Genomic DNA, 26,644 nt, shown 5'->3' with positions numbered 1-26,644 from the left:
TTAACGGCAAGTTATAATGGCATTTAATTAGGTTTTGTTGATCACAATATCATAATAAGAATGGTTTTCTTCCTGGTGGAAAATTAGTGTTTTCCTCCAAATCCAAGGGCGACTACCATGGAGAAATGAGCCATAACATGTTTTTGTTATGATTTGAAAATAAATTGTTAAAAAACCTGCTGGAACCATCAGTTATTATTTTGGACAGTTGCACCATATCATAGCACACTGGTGGAAAAAATCCCAACAATAGCATCAACATAGGCTGTAATGAAGGAATGGCTTTCAAAACATGAATTGAGTTTTGGAGAGACTATGCAAAAAACTGAACTATTTCAAATTGTTACAAGGTAAATACAAATGAAATATTTCAATGCGTTTTTTTAAATTTACTTTTTTTAGAATTAAGCCCGAAAAAGATATACATTAGATCAGATGGCTGAACGATATGGTCACATAGTATTATGACTTCCTCCCTATCACTGTATATTTAATTCAATCCAGTTGATATGAGGGGTAGCAAAAACTTATTATAATAGACATGCTGTTCAGTTTGGAATTACTTGATAAGACATACAGAGCAAGTAATTGATAATTCAGTGGTTAGTTTTATCAAGAATGCTGTACACAGGTAGTAGTACAAGAAATAAAATATACAATGATATTAAGATGACTTGACAAGTAAATACACCATCGAAGTAAACAAGAACTAAGCGTAAATAGGTAAATATGCTCCCTAATGAAAGTAAAATACATTACTTTGATATATAATTGTTAATTACTCATGGGAGGAACGGAAGAGTTTAATGCAAACAAAATAAAACAACTCTGACCTACAAACTATTATACCTGTGTTCTTAATTATAGTTCTAAGTCCTTCGATAATATATGCATGTACTATAATGTTAAAATAAACTATATATGTTTGATAACATTTTTGTGTCATTATGTATTTTAAAAATAGAATTTTGTTGTATGTCAAAGCCAAACTGAACTAAAACTCAGAGTTGATGCGGCAACATTGCGATGTTTTGACGTCATAAATTTAGATGAAAAATAACTTGGAATAAACTATACATCATTATGCGATTTATAAAAATTGAAACGTTAATTATTATCGTTCAAGTACATCAGAGCTTTATACTTAACTGATAATAATCACAAATTTCGATGACGCATATACAAATAAACTTTGAATAGATCATAATGACAAGACATAAACAGCTTGAGCTTAAACTGAACCACATGTGTTGGCTGATAAGGAGTAAATCTAAATTATCCTTAGATAACCAGGTTTTGCTGTATAATTCAATATTTAGGTCCCTTTGGACCTATGGTACTGAACTGTGGGGTACCGTTAGCAATTCAAACATAGCTATCCTCCAAAGGTTCCACAATAAGTGTTGCGAGTCATCCTCGATGCTGCATATTACGTCTCCAACAAACTAATTCAGCGCGATATCCCCTTAGAACCCATAACAATTGTGATTGAAGTATTAGAGCAAAGTACTCTGAAAGACTGTTAGTGTACCTCAATGCATTCGCCAAGCAGTTAAATGTGCGCGATGACAATGAAGTGCGTAGGCTCAAACGCAAACTACCGTACCACTATTAACCAAATTGATTAATAGTCACATAGGGTGAGATATAATAATCTCTAGAATAAGTTAGAATAGTATTTAAAATAAGTTAGGATAGACTTTGGAATAAGTTAGAAAACGGTACGATGATCACACATTTTTATAATCTTCTTTCTGTCGTCTTTTTCAATCGTGCTTTTATCTTTCAGTCTTCTTTTCCTTTCCTTGTTTCATTATATTTGTGCTACAAAGAGCGTATATTTTTTACGTGCTGTAGCTTATACAGAACTGAATGCATTTTCCTAATAATATTATCTATAAGGAAATAATTTATTCAATGAACAAATTCAAGCATATATTTCATTTCCATTTCGTTCATTCTTAAAAAAAAAAATTCCTCATCTTCGATACTTTTCATTGAAATTAATTTTGAAATTAACAGTATCAATATAGTTTGAATACCACTTTTGTAGGAATAGAGAATATAAATAAAGCCAAGTTTTCAACACTAATTTATTTAGTTGAGTTGTTGACAGTCACCAAATACATCGATTCTCGGAACCTTTCCTTTCGATAAATCGTTAGTTTCAACGGTTTAGTAACGTGTAATCTCCCTCACGATTACTTTACTGGATTGTAATGGGACTTTTTGTTGGTCTTTGCCGAAAATGAAATCCCTTTTTGTCGAAAATCAATTTTTGTAAAATCTCCTTTTGCATCCCAACAGACCCATTACACAACCTATTCACTTATTGAAAAGGGGACTGTGTACAGAGGACGTCAACGAAAGGTATAGCAGTATTGTTGCTTGTTTATTTTATTCCTTTGTATAGCAGGAAATTTCTTCAGGTAACATACTATAATATTAAATCGGTTTTTTTATTAAAAGACTTCAGTATTTGTACAAAAGTCCAATATTCGAACGCAAATATTTTGCGTAACCAGGGGATGCCTAATAGAATTGGAATGCTAGTTTCTTAAGTAATTTCCGGGAAAATACTTATTCGTCACCAATTGAACTTAAAAATTCTACGCCACTTTAATGATAGGGTACGCCGTACCGCTCCGTACCCTGAGCAATAATTTCCTAGCAATATTTAAAAGTATAAAAAGACCAATTCATTTATTACGTAAGATGATACTAATCTCGTAGGAAGAATTGCTTACACCGAGAGCTTACCGACATTATTAGAGAATTACCGACAGTTGCTCAGAAAATCAAAATAATTACAAAGAGACATAAGAAATGAGATATTCTCATGTTCATATCGGAGTATTGCAACTTTTTGATAAAACTAGAACAAGACACAGACTCAAAAGAATAAAACCATTTGATCTTGTGTAATGTAGTGCAATGAGATGCATTTAATACGAGAAAAGAGCACATTGACGTCGCGTTTTACGCTGACGACACCGCTTTCTTCACGGCCGCTAGGTTCGAAGTTACAATTCATGAACGTTATTACAGAAGCAGCTCGATCATGCGGTCAAGTGGTTCAAATTCTGGAGGTTGCAAATCAATGGCCTGAAAACCCAGGCCATCATTTTCCATAAGAAGCGTTACACACTGCGCGTCTCGCAACTTAAGATCGACACCGCAATAATTTCATGGCTGGATAACGTCACGTACCTAGGTCTTCACTTCGACCGGCGGCATTGGGAATTGGCATTCCCAAATCCAGAAAGCAATCCAAAAAGGTTCGGGGATAGCAAACCTGCTATCTTCTCTGATCTGCCCTTCTAGCAGACTTCCCATCTCCATCAAATGCTTATTTTACAAGATGTTAATTCGGTCCGTACTCCTCTACGGATCTAATGTCTACTTCAAGTTTGTTAAACTCAACCAGGTCAAACGGCTTCAAGTTTTCCAAAATAAGGTCCTCAGGAGAATATCAAACGCTCCATGGTTTGTCAGAAATAATCAAATTCATAGGGAAACTGACACTCCAGAAATCAAGCACTTCATATCTCAATCATTCCACAAACAACAACTCAGCTCAAGTTCTTCTGAAAACGCGCTTGTTCGCGAGCTGTTCGACATGCTGGGAGCTTAGCACCGCGTCACCGCCAAGCTCCCCCCCTTTTCCAGGCTGAAACGACCTCATCCGTCGCTACATTCATAACTTTTGCCCCCATACAACAGTACCCAGTTATGTGTTAACTCAGGTTCGCGAATCAATAGAATCGCCGGGCCCTCGTGCCCAATAACGGCTGCCCGATCAGCGGGTGCCATATCCCCAAATTGAATGCAGTAGCAGTAGTGATCCACAGGGGTCAACTGTGAGGCGGTTTCGGTTTAGTGTATTGGTAAGCCCAGAGGCAGTCTCACATAACCCGGTCCACCTTGTCACTCCAGAGCAAATCTCCGCGACCAGGTATGCGTCATGCATTCCACCGCCTGGTTTTTAGGCCAGAACAAAAAAAAAGATGCATTTAATAGAAACAGCAGTGTTAATACATAAACATTATTACACCAGAGACTAAGACAGAGCTGATGGGTTCTTCTAGACATATAGCTAGGTTTAAATTATTGTAAAGACAAATAGTAGGTTAATCCGCACCGACTGCGATAGTCGTTGCGATAGTCGCAGGTTTAAATCCTGCCCATAAATTTATATTTATGATGAACAGCAGTCATTATAGTAACACAAAATTATAAATTAATCTGCAACGACTATTAATAATATTCCATATGGCGGAAGCATATTCTTTATTTATTTTTTCTTAGTTTTACTTGGGTTTTGACGACTTTTTATTTCAATAATTACAAGAACGACATTGGTACATACTGTACATTTCTTAAAATTTTCCTATAATTTTATTACTTACATCTTTTAGGTCTCACATAACCTATAATGTCTCTTTTCTTACTCTGTCAAATACCTTTTCCAAATCAATAAAAGCTAGATATATCTATTTTTTTGGGACTGAACTTTTTCCGCTAAATGTCTTATATTAAATATATGGTATTGTATATTTCTTTTCTTTCTAAGATTGCTCTAGATTTTGTTGCCAAATTATTTACTACTGATTTCAGACCATTTTATTTAATTTTCTCATGTATCCTCGTGACATTGCATAATATAATAATCCTTTTATAATTATTACAGTCACTTTTAGGTAAATAGGACGAGGTTCGTGGTTCGGAGCCCACGTTAAATATTGGGTCCAGAACCGATAAGCCATCGTTGGTAAAATGAAACCTTAAAATATAAAATAGAAAGAAATGAAGAGCAATAAGGAGTGTACTGAAGATACTGAAAGGAAAGCACTGAGTCAAGATAAGGTGTTGAAAAGATGATTCAAAAAGTTACAGAATTATTAGTGAAAATTTACAATATATTATAGAAAGGGAAACAAATTCTACAAGATTGATAATTAGTACGTATTGTGTCGATATATAAGAAAACCTTTTCATATATATCGACACAATACCATCTTTTCAACACCTTATCTTGACCCGGTGCTTTCCTTTCAGTATTTTCACTACACTCCTTAATATTTTAAAGTTTCATTTTACCAACGATGGTTTATCGGTTCTGGTATATTAAACCTACCGACTGACGAGCGACCAACTTAGAAATTATCCTAGAAGACATCCGGTCTTACCCAGCCTGGTTACTGGCATGGCTGGGATCATTTGCCTTGTCGGATTATAAACTCTTGTCTAAAGGCGATCACAAACATAAATTTAGGACCATGCTCCAGCAGGATTCGAAACCGCGACTATCGCAACAGTAGGTGGACCGTCCTGTCGCCTTTACCACTGCGCCATAACATACAGACATAATATTCATAGAGATATACATAGAGACATAATAGTCTCCTTTCTAACCGTTTATGTGTCTATAATTTTATATACAGAATAAAAATTTATTATATATATATATATATATATATATATATATATATATATATATATATATATATATATAAATATATGTATATATATATATATATATATATATATATATATATAAATATATGTATATATATATATATATATATATATATATATATATATATATATATAAATATATGTATATATATATATATATATATATATATATATATATAAATATATGTATATATATATATATATATATATATATATATATATAAATATATGTATATATATATATATATATATATATACATATATATAAGAATATATAAACCATGGAGCGTTTGATATTCTCCCGAGGAGCTTATTTTGGAAAACTTGAAGCCGTTTGACCTGGTTGAGTTTAACAAACTTGAAGTAGACATTAGATCCGTAGAGGAGTACGGACCGAATTAACATCTTGTAAAATAAGCATTTGATGGAGATGGGAAGAATGCTAGAAGGGCAGATCAGAGAAGATAGCAGGTTTGCTATCCCCGAACCTTTTTGGATTGCTTTCTGGATTTGGGAATGCCAATCGAACCGTCGGTCGAAGTGAAGACCTAGGTACGTGACGTTATCCAGCCATGAAATTATTGCGGTGTCGATCTTAAGTTGCGAGACGCGCAGTGTGTAACGCTTCTTCTTTACCACTGCGCCATAACATACAGACATAATATTCATAGAGATATACATAGAGACATAATAGTCTCCTTTCTAATCGTTTACGTATCTATAATTTTATATACAGAATAAAAATTTATTATATATATATATATATATATATATATATATATATATATATAAATATATGTATATATATATATATATATATGTATATATATATATATATATATATATATATATATATATATATATATATAAATATATGTATATATATATATATATATATGTATATATATATATATATATATATATATATATATATATATATATATATATATATATATATATATTGGTGATATAATAATTACAAAATGTGGGACGAAAAAGAAAAAAAACTGTATATATTCGGAAACGAATTTAGAAACGGAAATTTTAACACCATCCTCTGGATGGCACCATGAATACTATGAATAACATTCATATTTATACAACGAGCTCCCATATTATTTCCTTCGAATATTATTAGTAATGTTTTCTTTCCCTTATATATGCTGGAAGGGCGATAAATTTATTTTTTTATTATTCTGCCACTGCCTACCAAAACGAGTTATCATTTGATATACCGAGAAGCATATCTTTCTGCGTTTATGAGGTTTAAAGCGACGCCTTTGTTGTAATGAAATATTCACGTAATATGGCCGTCTGCCATTGAGTCGGTTATAATATTTTCGGTATCACAATTCACTTTTTTTTATAGATAGAAGAAAAATTAATTTGTCTATCTATAACATACTCATCAATAATTCAAATTTTTAAATAATATTTTTAATCTTATGCCACTTTTTTACAATCTCCATTATTTCTTAATTTTATTCATAGGACTGTTTGTATGTGCTTAGATTATTGACAGTGACAGTGTTATACAGTGTTTATCTGATCACCGTAATATATTATTATTGTAATATTTTCTCTTTTACAAACGCACCTCCTTGAAGAAGCAAAAATTGCGATATTATTGATTGTAAATACTTGGAACTCTTGCATTTGATCTAGCTAGATGTGGTTGAGCTTTACGATAGCAGGCGATCCATCATTTGCCAATATTTTGTTAGTTTCCTCAAGCCATATTGATCTGTATTGCGATGTGTATCGTGAAGAATGTTGTAAACTGCATTATCATTATCACATCTTCCAAGAAGTTTGTAGCATCATATTGAACGCCACGTTTCTTTTTAATCATTTTTTTCGTATTTGCATGTTCTACTATGACAAAAACCCTTTCGAATCTCAAATGAATTTGGCTAATAATTTCACACTCAGTTAATGCTCATTTTTTATTTTTTTAGTTTAGTTTTATTTTTCTCTTCTACGAACCCTTTAAACAAGCTTTTAAAACCGACTCAAGTAGGGATCTGTGCATGCAACTAAAAATAGAACGAAAATTAATAAAAAATGAAAAATGAGAAATTATTTTTTTAATCAGCATGGTGTATTAATTGTTTTTGTAATATATATTTTAGGTGGCAGATATGAATAAAAGATAAGACTATGAGAATACATAAATGAAGTAAAAAAAATACGAAGGAATTAAAATAATATTAAGTACATTATTTACATAGTTGGAACACATAGGACAGATAGATGAAATTATGAAATATTAAGGTGTTTAACGATTAATGCAATAATATATGGGACTATATAACATTTTATTATTTGAACCTTGTATCAATTATTTTAATTATTTACTTTATAGTCGGAGACAATAATGAAGAAGCCTCACGAAAATTACAATAGGCAAGTGACAAAATAAATAATTGGACACAAGCTTGGAAACTCAAAATTAATGAAAATAAATCTGTGCATGTGCAGTTCACATACAATCAGATCGTACAAGCACCAATAACATTAAATTATACTATCATTCCATATAGCAACAACGCTAAATAGCTAGGAATGAATCTCGATGCAAAACTTCGCTGGAAGGAACATATAAAGAATAAAAGAAAAGAACTGGAATTGAAATATAGGAAAATGTACTAGCTAATTGGAAGAAAATCACAATTATCAGTATATAATAAATTGGTATTATATAAACAAATACTGAAACCTATATGGACATACGGGGTTCAATTATGGGAATGTTCCGGAAAGACTAACATAAACAAAATACAATTTTTTCAGAACAAAGTCCTGAGGGGTATTGTGGGGGCACCCAAATACTATAGGATTGATTACCTACATCGAGACCTTCAGATACCCCCAGTCGGTCAAGGAATCAAGAAATTGCAAGGGGGCATGAGGAAAGACTCCATTCTCATACGAATACTGAAATATTGCAACTATACATAGCACCAGAACAGGACATAGACTCAAAAAAATCAAACCATCTGATCTTGTGTAGTGTTGTGTATTGAGGTACATATAATAAAAAATACAGCAGTGAAATGAATAAACATTATTTCACGAGAGCATGGGATAGGGCCGATGGGTCCTGCTATTTATATACCTAGATTTAAGTTATCATATTACTCCAAATAATATTTCTAAATTTTTAAAGATAAATTACATTTAGCTTCCATAACCTAATCAATTTCAAAATATTTTTTTCATACATTCTCTGTTTTATATTATAAAGAAGTACTACTTCATTTATTATCCTCTTTTTGTTTATAATATAAAAATTAAAGAAAGGTCATATATACTTATATTCGATGCTCTGAAGTTGTTACAGTTCTGAAAATTATCTTACTTATGATAGTTTGTTATAATCTTCAGTGGTATTTTACATTTCAGCGGTAATTTACTCTTATTAATACTTTGTTGATTATTAAAAGTTAATGAAAATAAGATTTATTTAAATGCAATTTAAACAATATTAGTGTTAGTGTTAGCTCGTGAGTTAGTTTGCATATATTTTAATATAGAGACATTTATTATTTTAATTAATGATATGTACCAAATGCAATGCCGATTTTATATAGAAAATACTATTTAAAGAAGTTTTTGGTAAAATTTCATTTAAGAATAGCCCTTTTGGGCTATTATAAGAGAAATTTGATTGATTTAATATATTGTGGTCGAATTTCGACCACAAGGCGTTCACTAGTATTTACTTTTATTTTTCAATATAGATTCCCTTAAGTTTGCTGAAAGTATTACAACTATCCAACAATTTATGCTAGTAGTTTCATCGTTGTGGTGATTTTCCAGAAGTCTAATGAAATATCCATAGAGCGAAAGAACCTTGAAACTCTTCATTTGGCTTAATGTGTTTATATACTTACATAATGTGTTTTTAAAGTAAAACAGGTTTAGGTTTTTGTTCCTTAAAATCTTCAAAATGTGAACTAATTTATGTCCAAAGTATATTCTATTAATTTGTGAAATTTTGACTATTTTGAAAGAATAACTGAGCATTTCGTACAGCATTGTTACCTAAAACAACATATACAAGATATCAAGACAGTTGTGATTTCATCACAAAAAATCTTAGTGTTATAAAATATGAAGCCAGTGAAAAGTAGTGATCAAATATATTAATCTTAGATAATTCCATATTAATAGCTTCATAAAAAAACCGAAGCTGACATCACATGTTTAACCTGATTTTTTAAACCTACTTTAAAGTGCAAGCGTCGTTAATGGAAAACCTTGCTTATTTCTTCATTCAACCTCTATCAATTTCCAGTTAATCAACAAAATTTTATGCGCTTTCTAAAATACGGAGGTGATAATGTTGTGAACTTATGAGTTCATGTTTTTTATATCGTTACACATCGACATAAAATATTCTGTTTGTCTCTCTAATAGCTTCATATCGTGCTTTGAATCATCGGTGCGATTAAATATAACAAGCAAAGTGGTATTGTTTAGATCACCGTAAATTTGCTAGATTGTTAAATAAGCGCCAGAAGTGTTGACGTCAGGTGTTTAAAAATTATAACTATTTGATTATATTCAGTAATTTTCCGAAAATTAGCTAAAAGGGGCGTTATATATCAGGCCCGAAACTTGTGTGATGTATAATATCTCTTCTATTAAATTGAACTGATATTTATTTATTATAGAAATTAATTGTTATTAAATGTTATTTTTACTGGAAAATATACGCAGTTCTAAAATATTATTTCAAATTATTATTCAAACTGTACGTACCTTGTAAGCATCACGTATATTAATCATGACTTTATTTTGAGCAACGGTACCAGCAATACCAACACCAAAGGGTATCTTGATCTCCTCCGCTCTCGATCGTTTGATCGCTTCTTCGAACGTCGTGTCATATCGGACGTCAAAAAATTTCGACACCAGGTATCTGGAATCCGACGACCCCTTGGCCAGAAAGAGCGATCCTCGGTCGGCACTGGTCAGCAACGAAACGTTCCTGAGTATCTTGTGGCAGAGCACGTCGATATTGAGTTCGTTCGCGATATCCCGGATGAGCTCCATGAACAGCTCGGACTCGTCCATGGAGGCGAGATCGCGACTTGGACGGACATTTTGGAGATTGCGCCTGGTCCCTGGAGGGTACCACACCTGTAACTGGCCGTTGCCGTTGATGCGGTTCTCGGTTGGTGCGGGCTGGCTGGTAGCGGCCGACGAGAGCGCGTCTATGGTACGGCGTCGCAGCTCATCGGAGGCGTGGTCCCGAAGCCAGCGTTCCAGGACCGCAGGATTCGATTCCAGCCACGTCCTACGAAAAGAGTCAAATTAAGAGACATGAAATAATTAGAGAATGTGATCTAAGAAAGCAATACTGAACCATAAATGAGAGGTATTTCGCGAGACTGAATAGCAGAAGTTTGTTTTGCCCAAAATAAAATTCTAATTGTAAGTTCTTTGGTGTGATCTTTGCAATACTATAGATATATAGAAACGTCGAATAAATGCTGCCGTATGGTTATTATATTGGGTGCTTACATGAATTTTAATCAGCGATATTGGTAAAAATGCGAAGTATCAATGTAAATATCCTAAACTTATTGTTACATTTTTTAGTTTTAATATCTCTCTACGCAAAATAGTGCTTTTTCATTTAGTATTATTGAGTCCACTTTCCATGTCCATTTACTTCTGTGGCTTAACTTAACTCAATAAAAATTTTTAGAATCTTATGGTGATGCTGCTCCATAATTATCGGTTTTGGTTTCAAAATTTTAAAAGTGAGGACCAAAAAAATGTTTAAAAATGTTTAGACGTTTGCATGCTATGGGATTTTTGCATGCATGCGAATTGGCTGAAAATTCCTTTTCGAACTGTTTCAACTTCGCGATGTCATTACTTGTCAAGCAAAAAATTAAATTTTTGTCTAGTGCATTGTGACTGATAATGAAAAGTGGATCAACCATGATAATCTCAAGCGTAAAAAGTGATGGGTTATCTCGGGAGAGTCATCCACATTGGTACCGAAACTGAATGTTCATGACCATAAAGTCTTCATGCGCAATATGGTGAGATCAACAAGTTGTAGTGTATCACGGGCTGCTAAAACCGAGCGAAAGTATTACTGCGGATACCTATCGGCTTTATATGATCAAATTGAACAATGTATTGTTGCAAAATAGACCAGCAAAACGAGTAATATATTCAAAATCATCTTGCAAGACAATGTGAGGCCGAGCGTTGCAAGAATTGTAAAAGATACATTGTAGCACCTCGAATGAGAAGTTCTGCCATATTCAGTATACTCATCAAACATAGAGCGTTCTTATTACCGAATTGCTGAAAGAATGCGAAAATGGATCGATGATTGTACCGTAATCAACACCAAATTCATAAATGATGAAAATACATGCAAACATCTAATATTTGGAATATCTGGCTAATTTTCAAGATAATTTGGAACTATTGAAAAGAAATGATATTTTAAAAATGTATAACAATTTGTATAATATCTGGAAAATATTCATTAATCTTCTAGAAATGAACAGGATTAACTAATTTAACTTCTTAAGACGTATTATTATATATGAATTTCTAATGGATTAAAAAATTCCTAATTTTTTATCTAACCTCTTTTTGAAATATTTACTATACCATTTAGTGCTGATTCTCCACCCATTAATGGTCAAAATTATTCTATTAAAATATATTCCCTCAGGATGACATTTTGTCAGCTAGATCGTATCGTCTAGATTCATTCACAATTATAATATAAGAATAACTTTAAAAAACTAATCACAGCTATAATATAATACAAGAAACTAAATGAAACCGATATTACAGAATTTAAAAATTAACGAATATCTTAAGATAGATACCAAACTGTAATCTCCGAAGACGAAGTTTTAACATTTATAGTTTAAGTATTAAGTTTAGTAATAAATTTAGTTCTTGCAATTAATTCTCTAATAAGAAAAAGCACAAAATTGTAAATAGTTTCTTACTAACCCTACCCTTATCACAGAATTTTAAAATGAGTTCTATTTTATAAATTATATAATATAAAACATTATTACACCAGTTATCTTGGTGAAACTAGAGCGGCAAACTTGATTATTTCGATGATTATTGATGGACAAATTGCAACCTTACAAAGTTATAGCGTTTAACGAGGCATTGAGTAAATTATGAAATTTAAGAGCTGTTGGTAAATGATAATAGACAGTGCCAGGCGTTGACGAGAAGGGAAATGTGTAGTTTGATTTCGAACATATTCGAACTTGATACTTATATTCAGTGACGAGATGTATTTTTGGATAAGTAGCCACGCCAGTGAGTAAAATTGTAACTTCTAGTAAGATTGGGATTGATATTAAACCTTGTAATTTTGTAATTTTGGGCGCTGATGTCAATTGGTGCTTGTATGTCTATTATAATATATAATTATAAGTTTACTCATTAAGAATCCGTGCATATTCAAGAGAAGATTCAGAGAAGTTGGTGATGGAATAGGAACTGTCCCCAACACATATTGTAGACTAGAAACTCATTGGGATGATGAAAATACTTAAATAAAAACAAAGGGATTACATTCAAAACTAAAACATTTCAATATTCAATATTGTATAGTGTCCATGGTGCCAAATGTTAATGTTCATTTAATAAATATTATTATTATAACAAGTTAAGTTTAATAGCAACATATTTTTATAGTTTATAATTAGTGTTAAAGTTTCTTTACATCATCATACTATTTTAACATAAAAATATAGTAAAATTATCTTAATTAACTAACATTTGTAGTAAAAGTAAATGTTTCATTATGTTTTTAAAAAACCAATTACTGATGTATACATCACTCAAAATAAAATAAAAAGGAAAATAATAAAAATAAAAATAAAATGGAATATTTTCAATCAATCAATCAATTAATCAGGGATCTCTCGATAACAATTTTTGGAAAGAAGTTCTTTGGGTTTTACACCAGCGCTACTACCAGACACTTTTTGGAAATAAGACAATTCGAACGTTACATACTGGAAAGTTGTTGAGGTACTATATTAGCACGAATTGAATAAGGAGGCTGCCTAAGCATGCGAAAAAATATGTGTTGGGTAGTGAAATGGTAATTTTATTGTGACAGATGAGTCACGCTTTGATGGAGGTGTGGATATTAGTATGGCGTTAGGTTTAATATAAAAAAATGTTTTGAACACTGATACCAAACAGGATGTACAACGTGGGGCGAAAGTCCCACAGCTATTTTGATTGCCTATGACTTTGCTCAAAGAAAAGATCCGTAAGTTTGGTTTTCATGGAAAGTTTATACGGTCTTTATATATTTTTTCGTTATGATTGAAAAAATTATATCGGCTAAATGGTGACCGCGATTCTCTATGAAACTTTCATGATGTTTTTAAGGCATTTTTCATGACATACTGCAACATCTGTGGCTGAATTTCTTCAATTTCGGGACAAATATTTTCTTTAAGATGTTGAATCGTTTGGGTCTTATTCACATAAACTTTTGATTTTAAAAAACTCAATAAGAAAAAATCTGGTGCTGTTAAATCGGGAGATCTGGCTGGCCATGCGAAATCACTAGTTCGCGAAATTAATCTTCGTCAATTAGTCAAATGTCATCCAATAATTGAATTGTGTGTGCTGTGGCCCTATCTTGCTGAAACCATATGTCCTCTAGTCCCTGCTCTTCCATTTTAGACACAAGGAAATTTCGAAACATGTCAAGATACAGTTCAGTAGGAACAGTAACTGTAACACCTTGGTCATTTTCAAATAAAATAGGTACCAATGATGCCTCCAGTATTAGTACCACACCATAGAGTTGTTTTTAGTAGGCGAATTGATGTTTCATGAATTAATTGAGGATTCCGTGTTCCTCAAAACCGACTGTTCTGTTCATTGAAGTAGCCACTAAGAAGAAAATGGGCTTCATCGCTCATTATCGATTTAGACTAAAAAACTTCAATTTGACTAGATAGCCTTAGGAATGCATTACTGTACTCAACTCGTTAATCAGGATCTCTCGGTAGCAATTTTTGAACTAATGGAAATTTGTACGGGAATATTTTCAAAATTCGCCTTAATCTGCGTGCAGAAATGTATAATTGAAAACCACGTCACCGAAATGAAAGCTCTGGAGACTCTGCAAAACTATTGTACACCAGAGCCATATTTTCAGCGTTACGAGACGTCCGTTGTCTTCCATAACGAGGCCTATCTGCTGTTGTACCTTACTGTCTAAAATTCCTATGCAAACGATAAATTGTGGTTTTGTGAGGCACTGGACGATTAGGACATTTTGACGCAATTTCCACTGAGTGACAATAATGGAACTATTATTTTCAATCAATTTTGTCACTCTTTCTGTTCGTGCTTGTGGCGTATATTTACCAATAATAAAATTTGGACGTCTACACAACACAATGGTTAAGCGAAACTGAGCTAAACGTCACATGGCCAAGATGGCGCGCAATCAAATTGGTGGCGATACTTTTGCCTTATAGAAACCTTATAGAAAGATTGGATATATGAATTCGTAATGAACGTAATATCTGCGATACACTGCCAAAACGTAATAAAATCGACTCATTTTTGAACCATTATACAATCAATGATAAAAAAACGTGCACACGGATTGATGGATATATTTGACAATATTTGCTGAACTATGATTGTCATCGAAAAAGGTGATGTATGTACGTGGTGTTACTGGAAGTAGTAGAAAAACTACTCTACTCTTGAGAGCTGCAAATATCACTTCAGGTAATTGAAGGAATAATAAGAAATAATGAAATAATAGAAAAGTTATTATATTCCTCCTTGAAAAAATATTTCATTGGTTACCTGCATGTAGAGGTCTATGGCAGCCTCTGCCTATTATTTCTGGCTGTAGAACTCCGTTATGTCAAAACCTTAAAACAAGCCATTTTTGTATATAATAATATATGTATGTATATATATATATATATATATATATATATATATATTATATAATATATATAAGTTTTATTAAAATAAATTCATACACAGTACAGTCGTGAAATATATATAAGCTTCAATAATGTGATAATATCCTTAAAACCCCTAATTTTCTCTCAAAAGAATTTTAGAGCGGAAATGTTTAGACCATCTTCTGGAAGACATCACGAATGGGACGAATAATGCTCACATTTATACGACGAGTTCTCATATAATACCTTCAAAACATTATTAGTAATGTCTTCTTTCCTTACATAAGCTGGAGGTACAATAAATTTATTTCCTTTATTCTGCGACTGCCTACCAAATGACCTGTCATTTGATATACCGGGGAGCGAATCTATTTGCTTTTATGAGATCTAAAGAGCCCTTTTTGTTGGAAATGAAATTTTCGCGTTATATTACCATCTGCAAAAGGCAAATTAAAACTTATTTTAAATTATGGAATGGAAGAAATTATATTTCAATTCTAAATTGGGGATGATTTTAAATAAATTTAAATTTAAATAGGAACAAGTCTTGTTGATCCGTAGCTCTAAAAGGCGAAGGTTTTGGTTCCATGTGTACCATGGTACCTAATATTGTTAACTATTTCAAAAATTGTTATACTAGTCTAGTATAAGAGCTAGACATATCTTTTAGTTTCGTATTGAAGATATACCTTTTAAAGTATTAATATACTTTTTAAAGAATCTATTCAACACATTCATTAGTCTAGTATTCCACTTATTCTTAAACTTAAACTCTAGATCTAAGATTTCAGACCTAAATTTTATTAAGGTTGGACGAATATATTGCCAGTGGTGTTCCACGTTTTTATGTTCACGCAATATCTCTTGGTGTTTTTGTGCCTTTTAAATGCTTGGTTGATACCCCTAGATCTTTATGGATATCTTCATTTCTAATATATGATATGGATGGTGGGTTTATTTGTGCTAACCTATAGTTGCATACCGTAGGTCCACACTGGCTTTAAAATTTGTTTATATAATAACAATTTATTATTATAAAATAAAATAAAATATTATTCTAAAATAATACATTAATGGGCTTAGCGAAAATTTGCTATCCCTTTTTTATGAAAACGGGGACACACCTGGAGGCCTGAAATTTGACACGGTTAAAGCTTATATCGAGGAAAAACTTTTAGACCTAATATTTTTGTGTAATATGCGCTACAAATGAATAAATTGAAATAAAATGGAAAGAGTCCAAATAACCCGGAATATCTTACAAATCACTTATGATTCGGGACGGGACGGCATTAATAACACCACTTATGGCTTTGGAACAAAATAGAAACTTTATTTGCATCGTTGGTCTTTTATACAATTTTGTACAGCCTCGATACAAATTACAGCATCTACTAGTTGTCCTTCTTCTTTGCTACACTGATTCTTGTATCGATATGAATCATATATTTAACAGAATAGCCGCGAGTTTGGTGGCGCAGACGTAAAGGCAACAGGACGGTCCTCCTACTGTTAGTATAGACGCGGTTTCGAATTCTGCTGGGGCACGGTCGTAAATTTATATTTCTGAATTGTTTAATATTTGTGGTTGTCCTAGGCAACAGTGTAAAATCCGACAAGGAAAATGATCCCAGTCACGCCAGTAACCAGTTTGGGCAAGACATGACGTCTTCTGGGATGATTTCTAAGTTGGTCACTCGCCAGTCGGTAGGCTTTATGCCGAGGACCGTTGTTTGAAGCCCACGTTAAATAGTAGGTCCAGTCCAGATAAACCCATAGTTGGTAAAAAGAGACTTTAAAATATGTAAAAAAAACCCAATAGCCGTCAAATCGATGACACAAATCTTATAAACAAACCAATCGGGTAGCCGTGCGAGTTAAGAGTTTGGCTGTCCGACAATAATAAAGGTTTCTTTTAAGTTTATAAAATAAAATAAATGTTCCTTAAAATCAAGTTAATCCTTATTTTTTTACCTTTGACATGATATTAAAAACTAAGCTGAGTTATAAAAACATTATTATACAAAGTTAGTTAATTTTAAGCAGTGTTTTGTGTTACTTTCCTTTATTCCCGTGTTACTGCTATTATTAAAGAGTTATAGCAAGTTTTGGTAAAAAAAACTATTAAGAACAGTATGGTTATGTAAAGTTATATTCTACGTTTTTAAAAAACTTCTAAATAAAAATAAATTAGCAAATAACACTGCAATTTTATTTAAAAATTTAGGTAAAGAAATTATTCCTTTAATCATCCTGATGTATTTATTGTTTTTGTAAAATATATTTTAGGTGAGATATATGGATAAAAGGTAAATAATATATGAATACAAGTAACAAAAATATGTAGGATTTAAAATAAAATTAAGTTTATAATTTGCATGGATGGAACACATAGCATAAATAGAAGAAATTATGAATTATTAACCATACATTTGTATACATTTTAAAGCATCGATAAATATTAAGGCGTTTAAAGATTAATGCAATAAGATATGTGACTATATGAGAGTTTATTCTTTGAAGCTTGTATCAGTTGTTTCTATTTTTTACTTTATAGGCCCATTTTTTGGATAATTAACAGTTAATTTAATGATTGTAAATGCATTCTTTTAATACACATTTATAAATTGTAAGAAATAAATTTTGTAATTGTGTTCGTTATCGTTTTAGTATATACGCTAAAATCAAAAGTCAATTTCAGAGTTGTTTTATTCATATATTCTCTGTTTTAATATAGAAACCTGTACTACTATAACATAAAAGCTATAACATATTACTAAATACTATAACATATTACTATAACATATAATATAACACATTTATAACATAAAAGTAAAGAAAGCTCATGTATATTTTCTGTTCTGAGAAGAGCTCGCGCCACTTTGGATCCTGAGGATAAACGCATGGCAGAGCGCGCAATTAGAGAAGTCAGGGACAGGGTTAGAACCTGGAACGAGAAGAAATGGGAATCATTTCTTCAAAATCTAATCAACCCCACTGCCCCGAATGACCACTGGCGCGCCGCCAAAAACGTAATGGGGAAAAATTCGAACGCAATCCCCCCTCTGAAGGTCGATTCCTCTACGGATATCACCTTTATAAATCCCGAAAAAGTCGAACACCTCGCTAATTCTTTCGATAATCAAATGAAGTGCAATCAATCTCTTAGCCCACGTCAACAGACTTTATCCATCATAAATGACAATATCCCCTCTATAAAGAGGAAATACGTCCAGTCAGTTCATCTTCTGAAGAGCATGGTCTCTTCCAGAGACTTTCAGCTCTCCATAAATCGTCTGTCTTCTAAAAAAGCCCCAGGCCCAGAGGGTATAACAGCAAATCATCTAAAAAACCTCAGTAGCAAGCAACTATCAGAACTAGCTAACATTATTAAATCCATCCTGAGGTTAAAGCATTTTCCAAACTATAGGCCCATCAGTCTGATAAGTTCACTCTCCAAACTTGACGAAAAAGTCATATTAAACGCTTTAAACGATTTCACAGACGCACATCACATAATCCCGAACGAACAATTCGATTTCCGCGCCAACCACTCATGCCTCCATCAAGATGCCCGCTTTTACAGCAACAATCCACCAGGCACTGATAAGAAGAGGTCGATAAACTGGAGCCATCTTTCGATCAAGTATGGCACTACAGTCTAATATTCAAACCGAAACAAAGCTTAGTCTACCGAATGACCTAATATACCTGATAGATTCATACTTGGACAGTAGGTCCTTTGAAGTGAGGATCGGTGACGCAGTCTCCTCTCATAAACAGATTTACGCAGCAGTCCCGCAAGGTGCTCCACTAGCCCCAGTCTTATTGAACCTTTATATGGTTGATTTTCCCGCTCTTTAATAACTTTAACTTTCCCACACAGCATTTTCTGCAGATGATACCGCTTTTTTTACAACCGGTTATTGGCCCGACGCTATTCGTAACAGACTTCAAGTGCAGCTGAACCAATCGATAGCGTGATGCAAATTATAGATAAACCCGCGCAAAACTCAGGCTATTCTGTTCCACCGCAAGAAGGAGTTCCGCGCCTATCGCCTCCAAATCGATAAAGTCCCTATCTCCTGGCTCCAGAAAGTTTTATACCTCGATCTCTAGTTCGGCTGCAGATTTCAATGGTCAGCCCAAATGCAGCACGTCATTTGCAAAGGAAATGACGTGTACAGCCTACTATTTCCACTCTTCTGCAGAAAAAGTAAACTTCCAATCCCACAGAAAGCGGCTATGTATATAATGCTAGTCCGTCCAGTCTGCCTCAACGGAGCACAGGTGTGGTACAGGTATGTCTCTGAGACACCACTTAAATTACTACAAGTGTTCCAATCCAAAAAAAGTCCGCGCGTTACTCAATGCTCCATGGTTTATGAGGAACTTCAATACACACCTTAGAACACAACAACACCTCGATTATATTCCTACCCATCCACAAACCCCGGTAGTAAACAAACTACGGCAGTCCTAGTCGTAATCCAGGGTCTCTGTCGCCCGTAAAACATCCACACCCCGAACCGGAAGCAAAATCAGCAGAAGACGGCAGAATTTGGTTCTAGCTGGTCAACTTGGTAAAAAAAATGTATACTTATACTTGATGCTCTGAAGTTGTTAAAGTTCAGAAAATAATGGTATCTTACTCATGATATGTTGTTATAATGTTCAGTGGCGTATACTAACATAGTAATGTACACTAATAAATACTTCTTTGATTATTGAATGTTAATGGAATGTAGTGAGTTTGCATATATTTTAATATATTTTAATATAGACACTTATTTTAATTAATGCTATGTATCAAATACATTTCGGATCTTATATTGAAAATACTGTGCAAACAAGTTTTTGTAACATATAATTTTTAAATTATTCCCTTTACGTCCACAGGGCGATCACTAATATTAATTAATGCTTCACCAGCAAATGTAATAATTTTAATATATAAAAGTATCCGAGTAATATAATATTTCTATATATAGATCCGATATTGAGAAATATAAATATCCGAAACCGTAATCTGTGAAATTTTAGAATTGAGATGTGAAAGCTGGCGAATGTTTATTTTGAAAACCATTTATGAGGCTGGATAAAAAGGGAAAATGTTTACTCATCAGATGGGTATGTTTTGTTTCAAAATAAATTGAAAATACGATTCAGTTCGGAACATTGCAAATATTTTTGATTCCGTAGCGCACTCGATGGGATATTTTCAAAAAGTATTTTATTTTACCATTAAAGCAACAATACTGATATATGTTGCTAATAGATACATTGAGAATAACATTGATAACGAATAATTAAATTATCAATATTGAACAATAGTCAATAATATAAAATTTACTGTTACTAAAATTTTTTTAAATAAATCTATTTTAGGACTGCTATTGTTTCAACACATGCAAAAGAAATAACTATAAGCACAAATTATTATTCAATATAGTAATTTGTGTTTAAATAATATTAAAGATCATATCTATAAATATGTTAAGCAGCAAAAAAAACCATTTCGGGAATTAATAAAGTTATAACATTGCAAATATTTTTGGTTCTGTTGGGAACCCGATGGATTGAGAACGATTTTTCAGCGGGAAATATATAACATACTTCGTTCATTCATATTGTTTCATGTTAATTTCAAAATATTTGCCTGTCAGAACATACATTAAAAATATTAAACAGTGAGTATAAATTAACTTATTTCTTTTCCTTTCATAAAGTTATATCATATATGGGACTGGGAAAATTGTGTTTTATTCCTGGGTCGATATAGTACGATAAATCATAGGTACTGGGAACTATTTGAAATTGTTTATATGGTTAATCAGTCACTATTATTCAACTTGTTATATAAATTACCGATTAAATAACATGTCAGTGATAATTGGAAACCACGTAGTGTTTTAATAGCGGATGACTATTGATTCAGAATAGAAACCTTTTTCGGATTGCCGTATTTAGATGCGAAAAACAATTATTTGTAATGAACTAGAAATAATTTGTGTGGTCTTATTAACAGAAGCGATAAAACAAATTATTTTAGAAAAATATGTCTTAAACTTTTAAAATTTATTTATACAATTATGTGATTATGTTGCATTTAAAAACGTTGTTTTATTTACATGGTGTTGTAATTGCAGAAAGCTCCACGGGAATAAGTGTATCTTGTTATATGTTGTTCTATATTCAGCAATTATACCTGTTAACATAGTTATTCATCTAAGCATGCTTCTAGTAGCTAAAAGATTATTTATCGACACAAATGTTTAGTATTAACAAACATTTCATTTCGTAATAAAGTTTTATCATAAGAATATACTAGTTAATCGCTCCTCTAACAAACTAAAAACAACATGTCTGCCAGAGATTGCTTGTTTCATTTCTCAAGGCTCTATATATATTACTAATGCGCGAATGGAAGAAACGAAAAACTCAAACAGAGGAAAAAGAAAAAATATGTGAAGCTAACACAAAATCCCTAATGCTTGAATCAATCAATTAATAGTAAAAATAAAAATAAATCAAAAAATATACCCATTATTTTTTAATGGAATTGAAGGCTTTATTTTGGGCCGTTTTACTCTATAAAACAATTATTACCACTTTGAGGGTATTTGCATTATGTCTCTCTCATAGAAATCCTTACTATCATCAAAAAACTCTGCCAAAAAAGCAAAATAGCTTATCATGATCAGGTCCTGGTGGTAATCACTTGGTGTTACATCTGGGCTATAAGGTAGATGCATAAGAACCTCCTGACGAAGCTCCCGGAGTATCTCTCATAGAAATCCTTCTTACTATTGTCAAAAAACTCTGACAAAAACAGCAAAATAGTTCATGACGCATAAGAATCTTCTAACGACTCTCCCGGAGTTTCTGGTGAGACGTTAACTATATTTGCGACGTATTACTGACGAGAAATCATTTCTATCCTATTAGTCAAGATTGACCGCTTCTGGGTGATTGATCTTTTCAGAAGGTTCAACATTCAGACGGTTATTCACAGTACAGGTTCGAATTAAGAATTTGGTTGTAGGGGAATCATCGTAGCATATAATTCTTTGTCAATCAAACACCCTTCTCCTCATCTTTTCAGTATATCGATTTTGTTGCGATTCAAATGGAAATTCCCGTGAGGTTCGTGAGGTTTTTGTTGATTTAGTTCGTGGTGCACCTTCTCCCAAAAGTTCTAAACGACTTTTTGGGTAATTCCTAGCTCTTGAGAATAAGAAAGAGTATTTATATGATGGTTCCACTCGGCCATTTCCATGATTTTATTCTTGAAATTGGGTTTGTTTAGAAATAACTGGACTGAGAGCCTCTTTTTAAAATCTAAATACATTTTCTTTGGCCTTTATCGATTGTTGGTGTGGCTTCAAACAAAATTGGATTTGTTTAGTTTTTAAAATCTAAATACATTTCCGCAAAGCGTAAACTCATCGAATTTTTGCAGTGCGAGATATAATTTATTAATGCGCAGTTATTGGAAAAATAATGGATTTCTTTCTTCTAGAACTATATAAGCATTCTGCCAAGATAAAATAGTACACGGAACAAAACGGCTTATCTCCGCTGGGGATGGAAATTAATACCATAAATACCAATACCAATAAAGTGACATAAAAAAAAGTGATAAGCATGAGATGAGCATAAAAATATTTAAAATGTAGAACCACTAGAGTAGTATTGCTTTGACCGTATAAATATCAAAATTGGTATAGAGGTAGTTCAGTGTAATGCGTTAAATTTATATATATATATATATATATATATATATATATATATATATCAACAAATGCAAATAACATTGACAACAAATAATTAAATTATCAATATTAAACAACAGTCAACAATAGAAAATTTACTGTTATTAAAGATTGTTAAAAATAAATCTATTTTAGAACAGCTATTGTTTCAACGCATAAAAAAATGTATATAAGCCCAAGTTACTATTCTATATAGTAATTTACATTCAAACAATATTAAATAACATATCTATAAATATGTTAAGCAGAAATAATAAGTACCATTTTCGGAATTAATAGAGTCATTACCTTGAAAATGTTTTTATTCCATAACGAACCCGCTATGAAAAAATTATTTTCAAAAAGTATTTTGTTTTACCCTTGAAATAACAATATTGAAACATGTTGCTCATATGTATAATTTTTTTATTCCTCTTTATTCCAATTAGGATCTAAATTAAGTTTATTATTTTTTTATAAATTACATTATAATTAATTGTAAATGTTTACTGTTTGTAACTTTATTTTAATGTAATATTTTTGTACCCAAATATGTTTAAAAATTACACAATATGTTTTGTAATATAGATCTATATAAACAAAATATAGAACCACTAGAAAAGTAGTATTGCTTTGACCGTATAAATATCAAAATTGGAATAGAGGTAACATAGTTCAGTGTAATGCGCCTGGAAATAGAGAAAAGCAATGAAAATTCTGCTTTATTTTCCTAAATTATTTATATATTATAGAGAAAGTCGCTGCGTAGACTTGTGAATAAAATACGTTTCATGTATGATTTATTATTCTAGTATACGTCTACTTTATAAAAATCCACTACTTGGAAATTGGTCTGGCAATTTTTGGAATCTTATTTTGGTCATCCAACAAATGAAAAAATGGATGAAAGTATTCAAAAAGTTACCAATAGAAAAAAACCAGACATAACCGTTAAAAGTTAACAAAACCGCTTACAAAAATTTGGCTACAAAAATAAACTTGATTCTTCAAATCTTGAGTCATAACAACATGTAACTAGAAGTGAATCGTCCACCACCAGCGTTTCCTAGTTCTCAAAAAATATATAACCTCTGTGGGAAAACCATGACTGGGGAACAAAATTAGAACAGCTTTCTATTTTCCTCGAAATACCCTGAAGTACGCCTAAGTAACATATTGTTATATTTTCTACGATATTTGACAATATATTTCGGAAACTATCTCCATGGCAAAGTTTTTTTTTATATTTTGGAGTGTTTTATAACAAATGGGATTGAGTGTGCTTAGAACTAATATTCTATCAATTGGCGAATTATCAATTTAGAGATCGTCCAAAAGACATTTTGCCCTACCCAGTCTGATTGATGGATTTTCGTTGTCGGATTTTACAAGACAACAAGCCATCAACCGATTTCGACTAACATTTATTTCATGATATATACAAAACATTTTCAAACATATAAAAATTGAAAAGTACCTTAATGATTCCTTAGTTTGGAAGACTATAGAAGAAGTCTGCCATTTTGTATAGATATCAGTGGATATTTTCGTTTCAATTTCTGACTAAATTTAAAAATATAAAAATCGTTTTTCCACAAATAAGCAACTATTTTATATTTACCAATGTAAGAAAAAGTTTCAATACTCGCAATTCAAAATAACATCTATCAGCTTATAATCTGATTATCTGAGATTATAGAATATTTATAAATTTCATTAAAAGTACCAAAGCACTAGAAGCCTGAAAGTTTGCGTTTGATAGTGTGAGATTGTTTGGAAGTTGGAAAATACACTAGACCCTTTACTTTATCTTCCAGTCATCTCCCTGGGGCTCACCCGACAGTTTAATGTAATTTCCAGTGGGAGAAAAAACAAATAAATTTGACATTTTATGGCTAACTTATACCACTATTGTTAGCAAGTTATAAATAAACAATTTAACTTTCTCTGGTTTCTTGACAATTTGATGTACTAAAATTATACACACACATTAATGTTCTTTATGATGTGGCATGATTAAAAATATTTGAAATAATTGTTAACAAAAATATTTTATATCTCCATTAAAGCAACAATATTGATATATGTTGTTCATATATATATATATATATATATATATATATATATATATATATATATATATATATATATATATATATATACATATATATATATATATATATATATATATATATATATATATATATATATATATATATATATATATACATATATATATATATATATATATATATATATATATATATATATATATATATATATATATATATTTTATCCTCTTTTTTCCAATTAGGATCTAAATTAAATTTATTAATTTTTTTATACATTACATTATCATTAAGTGTAAATATTTACTGTATGTAACTACACAAAATATTTTTTAATTTGCATTTATAAATATTAAAAAATACAAATAATATTGATATCAAATAATTAAATTATCAACATTAAACAATAGTGAATAATATAAAATTTGCTGTTACTAATTTTTTTTTTAAATAAATCTGTTTTAGGACTGCTATTGTTTTAACACAATAAAAAAGAAATAACTATAAGCATAAATTACTATACAATAGAGTAATTTCTATTTAAATATTATTAAATAATATATCTATAAATATGTTAAGCAGCAAAAAGAAGTACCATTTTCCAAATTAATAAAGTCATAATTATTCATATAATTTTGGCATAAACAATCAATGATATCAACTACTTTTTTTTAAATTAAATTTGTGATGAATTACTGATTTTAAACTCTAGCTGAATAAAAACACTAGCTATATAAAAACAGATTCGGTTACAAAATTATTGGTGCCCAGATGGTAATGACTCTTGTTTGGTTCGATTCGAATTTTTCGAATGTCAATGATACTATTATTAGTGAAAACGTAAATTGGTGACTACTCGTGCAAGTAATACTAACCCAACCGCGGCCAAATCTGGTTCGCAACCGTCGGCCTGGGGTGGCGGCACCATAGCGGGGTCAGCATGTCCCTAGGACGAGACCGGGACCGGTGGAGAAGGCGCCCAAATTTGTGGCGTCGCGACGCTGCTGCAGCCGGCGTCCGCGCGAGCCAACTGCTGCATTCTGACTGAAAGACCAGTCGCCAAGTCCTTTTGGCCCACAACGTGCTCCCCAGTCGGGCATTGATTTCCACATTTCGGTTGGAGGCGAAAGATGCGCAGTTTTGGGGGGACAGGCCGACCTACGATCGATTATTCTTAACAGTGCTCGAAGACATCTGGCGGGAGAACGAATAAACACCACCTGTGTAATTGTTACTGTGATGTGATTAGGCGCGTTCACCTTTTTGTCATGAATTTTTTCTCAGCGGTTTAGCTTAACAACCCCAAAGACAAAACTGATTAATATTTATTCACCTATCCTTTTATGGCCTTGCTACATACATGTATTGTCGAAAT

General features: G+C 31.9%; 1 protein-coding gene across 1 annotated transcript in view; it reads right to left on the bottom strand.

Moving 5' to 3' along the window:
* Pde6 (Phosphodiesterase 6) overlaps positions 1-26,327 on the bottom strand; it is a 221,019-nt gene extending 194,692 nt beyond the window's left edge. Inside the window, exons 1-2 of the mRNA XM_076409732.1 lie at positions 26,145-26,327; positions 10,246-10,783 (exon numbers count right to left, since the gene is read on the bottom strand). Coding sequence (XP_076265847.1) covers positions 10,246-10,783; positions 26,145-26,197 — 591 coding nt within the window. The 5' untranslated portion in view covers positions 26,198-26,327. The remainder of the gene's footprint in view (positions 1-10,245; positions 10,784-26,144) is intronic.
* Between the last annotated feature and the right edge of the window lie 317 nt (positions 26,328-26,644).

This window comes from Rhynchophorus ferrugineus, unplaced genomic scaffold (genome assembly GCF_030347505.1).
Source record: "Rhynchophorus ferrugineus isolate W39M unplaced genomic scaffold, kcgeb_rfMv2 rfM7, whole genome shotgun sequence".
Lineage (NCBI taxonomy): Eukaryota > Metazoa > Arthropoda > Insecta > Coleoptera > Curculionidae > Rhynchophorus > Rhynchophorus ferrugineus.
The sequence above is the reverse complement of the archived record's forward strand: the minus strand, read 5'-3'. Positions and strand labels throughout refer to the sequence as shown.